General features: G+C 40.2%; 1 protein-coding gene across 1 annotated transcript; it reads left to right on the forward strand.

Moving 5' to 3' along the window:
• The first annotated feature begins 312 nt into the window (after positions 1 to 312).
• Positions 313 to 783, forward strand: LOC145090184 (uncharacterized). The gene has a single exon (XM_079028512.1). It carries the CDS (start codon positions 313 to 315, stop codon positions 781 to 783), a length of 471 nt encoding a protein of 156 aa, XP_078884638.1.
• Positions 784 to 7,560: the final 6,777 nt, after the last annotated feature.

The raw sequence follows: 7,560 nt of genomic DNA on the forward strand, positions 1-7,560 counted from the left end.
GATTGGGAAAAGATGCAGAAGCCCCACCTTTTTTTTGTTTTTTAATATGAATAAAAGGAGAAAATGACAGCCTTATTTTCTATTCAATATACATATTATTTATATCTTTCTTTTCATTATGCAAGCATACAGAAGTAACAGAAACATCAAAAAGCAATGTTTATTATTTACTCTAATATCTTTCTTTTCTATCCAAACCCATCTTCTCTTTTGTTTTCTGTTTACTTTAAAGATCAATGTTTATTATTTATTATTGTGTATATTATAAGAATCAATGCTAATTATTTATTGATTACTTCTCATTTAACAGGCATGGAAAAATATTTAACAAAGAGAAAACTTACGGATTCATCAGAGACATCTAATGCTGATTTTTCTAAACATAGTCGTGTGGAAATCAATTTAGAAGATCTTCCCTCGGATCCTGGAAAGAGGAATAAGATTTTAGATTATGATCCTAATGTTCCGGACGAGGTTCGAAGAGCATACCTCTTAAAAGGGCCTTGCCAACCTAAGTCCCACGAGTTTCCTTACATTCTTTTTGGAAAAAAACCACGAAGATTCAATGTTGCTTGGTTTAATGTTAAAGAATATTCAACATGGCTAGAATATAGTATAAATCAAAATGCTGCATATTGCTTATGTTGTTATTTGTTCAAACCATATGTTGGAGCACAAGGAGGCGGTGAAACGTTTGTTGGTGTCGGATTCCAAAATTGGGCACATAAGGAAAAATTGACTAGTCATATTGGGGGTTTCAGTAGTGTTCACAACCAAGCTTAGGCCAAGTGCAAGGATTTATTGAACAACAAACAACGTGTTGATGTTGCTTTCGCAAAGCCTTCAACACAAAGTGCAATAGACTATGATATACGGTTAGATGCATCAATTGATTGTATTTGGTTTCTTTTAAGACAAGGTCTTGCAATTAGAGGCCACGATGAAAGTGTAACACCCAAAGTTTTGAAGGCCAAGAAAGGAAAGAAAACCCTAAGTTTAGGGGTCGACTCGGCGAGTCCAAGGAGGGACTCGGCGAGTCCGAGCGGGATCCGGGTCGGGAGTAAGTGACCGACTCGGCGAGTCGGCCAAGGAGACTCGGCGAGTCTGGTCTGTACGAGGAAAACCCTAATTCCGGGAGTTGTATCCTATATAAAGGGTGTTATGTCCCTCCCTCAGCCTCCATATCATCCTAGAGGACCTGTAAACCCTAGATTTCGTGGGAGCTTCCATCATTTGAGAGAAATAGCTTTGGAGGAAGGAAATTTTGGAAAGGAACTTGAAGATCAAGAAGGTTGCTTCAAAGGAGAGGTGTAGATCCGAGATCTACTTCAGTTTGTGTTCATCTTGGAGGTATTAAGCTGCCATTTTTCCTTCTTTGCATCTAGATCTATTTTTGTCATGAGATTTGGGGGTTTTATGGTTGATTGAGACCCAATCGAGTTAGGGGCTTAGTTATGTTGTTGCCACTTCAGATCTAGTGTTGGGATGGTCCAATATGTCATAAAGCATCATAAGATGAGTAGTTGATGAAGCCCTTTTGTCCTTAAACCAAACCCTAGTATGTTTTGAGCCTAGATCTCTTTAGTTATACGTAAAGTTTGCAACTTTACGTGGGGATTAAGCTTGGGAAGTATGGATCTATGGTTTGGAGTCCCTGCATGACTCAAAAGTCCTCTGCATGTATGAAGGACCGGATGGACTCGGCGAGTCCTTTGAGTGGACTCGGCGAGTAGCTTGAAGACGGGGAGGAACTCGACGAGTGGGATGAACAGCTCGTCGAGTCGGATGAAGTTGGGCATGAACTTGGCGAGTTGGAAGAACAACTCGGCGAGTTGGATGAAGATTTCCTTGTACTCGGCGAGTCAGGTCGCGGAACCCCAAACCCTTCGAGTTGAGACTCGAATCAGTGAGTCGAATGGAGACTCGGTGAGTTGGACAGGTCAGGACTCGGAAATCGGTAGACTCGGCGAGTCATGGACTGACTCGGCGAGTCGAGTCGCGAATAGAAGGACTCTGAACAAATGAACTCGGCGAGTCAATAGGGTGACTCGGCGAGTAGGGTTGACCTGGGAGGTTGACTTTGACCAGGACTTTGACTTTGAACAGAGTTGACTTGGTTGTCTTTCGGGGGTCAGTTAGACTCAGTGTTGCATTGATATTGGTAGCTCGGAGAGCGAGTGGAGCAGGAGTTCAGAGAGTTGCTGGGCAGTAGCTAGTGGGTTCATCAGCTAGTTCAGCCAGTGCATGTGAGTTTCCCTTTGTATGAATGGGTCTACGGCTACAATGCCGGCCCATGTAGTTATGAGTAGAAGACCCGGGGGTTAGCCCTAGGCACAGTATGCTAGTATGATATTCGGACGAGGTCCAATGATAGAGGGTGGGTGCCCAAGGAATGGTTTATGTGATAGTTTATACTTGTTGTCTGTGTTATACTTGTATGTGCCTGGTAGGGAGGTGAGTGTGGGCGAGGTCCCGTATCTCACCAATAGCAGAGTGTGGATGGTGTTCCACATCTGTGACAACCTGAAATTTTCATTTGTACAAACATCATCTATTCAATAGAAGCTAGTTCAGTTTCTGTGATTTTCAAGCTTTTCCGAACAAGTTTGTGTACATTAGGGTTTATGTTTTAGATGATATCAGGAGAGTGGATACTCTTGGTTTTGTGAAATTTGGGCATTTCAAGTTTCATATTGTTGCAGTCCAACATCAGGAATAAAAATATTTTCTGCCAAAATATTCCAGGACTATAAATAGTTTTCTGAATTAAATTAATTCATTATTCACAATTCCAAATAGAGAAAAACCATATTCTCTCTGACGGATCTTCGGGTTTTCATCCCAGATTGTGAGTTTACTTTTCTATATGTGATTCAATACTTGTTAAGTGTTTATTAACATCAATTACATGTTTAGATTACAAGATCCGGGAGTTTACCGCCCAAGAACGTTCTTGGGGAGTAAACTCCAAAATGGAACTTTAATGCTTTCTAGACCCATCCACATGTTAGAGGACTTATCAAGGACATTGTGTATGATCTTTATAGCCTAGAAATCATCCAAGAAACACAAGTTCTTGGAGTTTACGGCCAAGGAACTCCCTTGGGCCGTAAACCCCTTTTCAAGGGCTTAAAGTGCCCCAAAACTTCCCCAAATGCTTAAAGACTTTAACTACTAGTACTTGTGCTTATTTAGAACATCAAAAGCTCATCAAAACCATAAATTATTAGGAGTTTACGGCCAAGAACTTCTCTTGGGCCGTAAACCCCTTTTTGTAGGGTAAAATGCATTCCAATCACACCTAAGGCCTTAATACAATTTTCCTTGAACCCTTGGGACTAGAATGAAGGAAGAAAACAAAATAATCACTCCTTGAAAGGAGTTTACGGCCAAGGATCATGCCTTGGGCCGTAAACTCCAAGTGAAGGCACCAAAGTGTGCCTCTTGTCCCCATTAGCCTTAGATAAATTCATGGAAGCCATCCTTGATGTTTAAATGCCTCAAAACAATTAAAATCCAAGAGTTTACGGCCGTAAACTCTAGGGTGAAGGACTTTAGGCCGTAAACTCCCATATGGAGTGTTCTAGAGCCTTAAACTAATTCATGTGTTATTCCAATAAAGCTAGGAGTGTTCTAGGATCAAGATAGCACCACAAAACACCCAAAACTACCCTTTGAGGAGTTCACGGCCATAAACCTATGAGTTTACGGCCGTAAACTCCAAGGTGTGGGGTTTGTTGGGTGGTGAACTCCTATACAAGGCCCTTTGATGTTTCAAACCCTTTTGCCTTGTCCCGTAGCAACTTAGATGCAACCATTTGAACCCTAAACACTCATAAAAGTGTTTAAATGTTTTCTAAGTGTCTTAACTTATTTATTTAAGTTATTATATGTCTAATTAGTTATATATATGTTTATTATATGATAACTAGGCTCGTGCGTGTAAACCAGTCTCCGTTTGCCACCTAGCACGGTAGCCGACACTGCAATTCAAACGACTCACCACAAGTGAGTTCATACCCCTTGAATCAACCTTTGAAATGATTTTAAGTGTTTTAAATACTTTATGGGGGGCGGGGAATACAAGTCAAATACTTATAGTTATTGCTTCAATCACATGTGATTGCATTTAATCACATGTGATTAATAACTAGGAAAACAACGATTTTTACCACTGTTCAAACTGTTTTTCAAACTGCTTTACTATTGAAATGTTTTACAAACTGTTTTACTATCCAAACTTATTTATAGACTGTGATTCAACAAATGCTTCTTATACTTAAACTGTTTTATCAACTTATGCCTTCAAAATGTTTTATAGATCGACATCAAGTCGATCTTCTCTTGAAATTATATTACTGCTTCAAATGTTTTATGAAAACTTATTTATGCTTTTATATATCCAATTGCATGCCATATATGTATAGATATATAAATAATGTTTAAAGGGCTTAGGAAGGCCATCCGCCCTATTTCCTTTTCCTCGATTTGGATGTGGTCTGGTGGGATTTCGGGTGACCATCCGAAGGTCGTTTCCATATTACTTATATATCATATATACATGTATAGACATAAAAGTACTTCCATATTCATACTCATCAGTACATCATTAGCTGGTTACCATTGGGGTAACGCAGGATCATACATATACGGATATACTAGAAACAATACATATACAGAAATACTAGAAACAATACATATACGGATATACTAGAAACAATACATATACAGAAATACTAGAAACAATACATATACGGATATACTAGAAACAATACATATACAGAAATACTAGAAACAATACATATACATATATACTAGAAACAATACATATACAGATATACGAGAAACAATACATATACAGATATACGAGAAACAATACATATACAGATATACGAGAAACAATACATATACATGAATACTGAACAATTGTGATCCACTGTATCGGTCATGCCTTAAATGTCATAGTCCGAGTTGTAGCCAGAATTCTCTTGGAGGGAGAGCGTGAGTTTGCGTATAGATCTATACTGGATTGACTATCCTACACCTTGCTGCTAGCTACAGCCGGACCTGCAGGTCTGCGGGTGCCAAACGTCATTTCTTTATTACGACCATTCATTATGTCGTTGATTTCTAGTCGATAGTATGGTGCAATTTATCACAATAAACCTTAATATAAATCCGGTTTAAGGTAGTAGTATTTAGTACAGCAGTAGTCTTATTATACAAAGCTACAGTACTACAATGATTTACCCATTACATATTTTAGTGATAACCTCACTTAAGCATTAATGTACAAACTATATTTTTAACAGATGATAGTTATATTTGGGTAATCACACACTTTTACAACAGAAAAGTTTACAAAACAGTCTAGCCTTGGTAGAAGGTTACTTTTATAGAAAATATAGGATTTTCTGAGTGATTCAAACTTTTACAAACACTTTCAAACATTTACTTACATTTTTACAACTTATACATTGAGTCAGGTTCAAACGTTTTTACAAGATACATTGACACTAAAATACTTATGAACTCACCAGCTTAATGCTGATAAACTCTTTCAAAATAACTTGTATTCTCAGGTCATCAGTAAACAGGTACCGAGGCCAGCTTTTGAGAAGATGGAGTGCATTCAAGACTCATCTCATTTTATTTTGTGATTCATTATTTTTGGTGTCTATAACTGTACAGAACACACTTGTATTAAAATTATATATTTAATGCAATGGATGATGTTGTTTGCTTATTTACATTTACTGTGTTGTGATACTGTACATGACGTCCTCCGCCCCGGAATGTTTCCGCCGTTCTTGGTTTTGGGGTGTGACAACATCTCAGTAGCAGCAGTCCAGGGGCGAGGCCCAAGTTAGGAAAGGAGTGAGGTTGGGCTGGGCCCGTATCTCACTATCAGCAGGAGTATGGACGGGGTTCCATGACTCATCAGTAGCAGGACACGGGCGGGGCCCAGAGATAGGCGAGGCCTTAGAACAAGATCCGTTAGTATGTGTTTAGCTTATGTGATGTGATGTGATATGTTTATGTGCGATTATATGTTAGTGGGCGGGGCCCTGTGATAGGCGAGGCCTAAGTGAAACATATCTGTATCCGAGTGGGGCTCGAAGCCAGGTGGGGCCTGGAGCGGCGGGCCGTTGTAGCGGGCGAGGCCCGAGGTAGGGGGCGAGGCGCAGGATAGCGGGCGTGGCCCAGTATGTGCAGTATGTGGTTATGCATGGTATGTGGTAGGGTGGGGAACTCACTAAGCTTCGTGCTTACGGTTTTTAGTTTTGTTTTCAGGTACTTCCGGTAGCGGAGGGAGGAGCTCGGGGTGATCGCATGGCACACACCATAGTTTAGACAGCCTGAGAATGTTTACTCTGATAACGAACATGTATTTTGGAAACTAATACGCGGTTTATGTTTTTAAATGATGAATTTTCTTAAAGTAAGGCTTTATTAAAAGAAATTTTTAGTCTTGAATTTTGGGACGTTACAAGTTGATATCAGAGCCTTGGTTTGAGGGATTCGGACATGCTCTCGAGCGTGTCTGAACTCAAACTGAGGGATTGGTATAGAAGTTTCAAAATGAAAAGACAGTTTTGTAAAAGAGAGTTTTGGGAAAGAAAACAGTTTTAGAAAAGCAAAAATAATTCAGAAAGGAAAGAACTTTGAAAAGAGAAAAAGGGTGTGGTGCATGCAATCAACCGAGCTCAAGTAAGTACCCCAAAATACCCATACCAGTTTATGTTATGATTATCAGTTGATAGAACAACATGCTAGATTAGGACTAAGGATCTAGGAATGATGCCTTATGTGCCTATTATATGTGTTTGAGCTGCATGACAGTGCTGATTAGACAGTAGTAGGATAGCTTGTTTAGGTTATGCCTGAGTTTATGAGTTTGTGTTGCATGCTAGTTCAGATTCTTGCTATTTGGATATGATTGCTTGAGTATGTTGTGGTTAGATTTTCCCTTGTCTGAATGCTGCTTGCTTTGTGCATTGTGGGATTCTGAGTGATGGAAGTTAGCCCTTAGGTGGATACGTCACGCCACATGTGATCGGGTTTGAATAATCTCAGAGTGCTGGATTTGGCCCTATTGCGTAGCTCTCGTCTGAGTCCAACCGTTGTAGGGACGAGTCTCTTACTCGAAGGATTATCCGAGCCTCGTCACATGTGATGGTATCCAGGTAATGGCTAATTGGCATCACAAGGAGACCTTCAACAGCTGAGGACTGGTTTGAGCTGAGTTAGAGGTTTCCCTAGGGTAAGCCTAGGATGAGATAGTGATGGGAGCAGTGGTAATGGATAAGGGACCTGGTGGAGTCGAAGAAATTCCTAAGGAAAGTACGGATAGATGTGGAAGGTAGTATGGGCCCGTACTACTGAAAGTAGAGGATCCGTACTCGATTCGGGAAAGGCCGATACAGGACCGGGAACCTGAAAGGGTATGTGTTTGGTCGCGCAGCAGTGATAAGTATTCTGATAGAGGATGTATTATATTTTCAGTATGGTGACATTGCGGGAGAGACCAGCAGGTAGATCAGGCGCTGGAGAGGGATC

This window comes from Lactuca serriola, chromosome 2, assembly GCF_051521515.1.
Source record: "Lactuca serriola cultivar US96UC23 chromosome 2, Lser_US96UC23_V15, whole genome shotgun sequence".
Taxonomy (NCBI): Eukaryota; Viridiplantae; Streptophyta; class Magnoliopsida; order Asterales; family Asteraceae; genus Lactuca; species Lactuca serriola.

Excerpts from the sequence above, each read along its gene's own strand:
- LOC145090184 (XM_079028512.1), top strand. The coding sequence starts at position 313 with ATGGAAAAATATTTAACAAAGAGAAAACTTACGGATTCATCAGAGACA.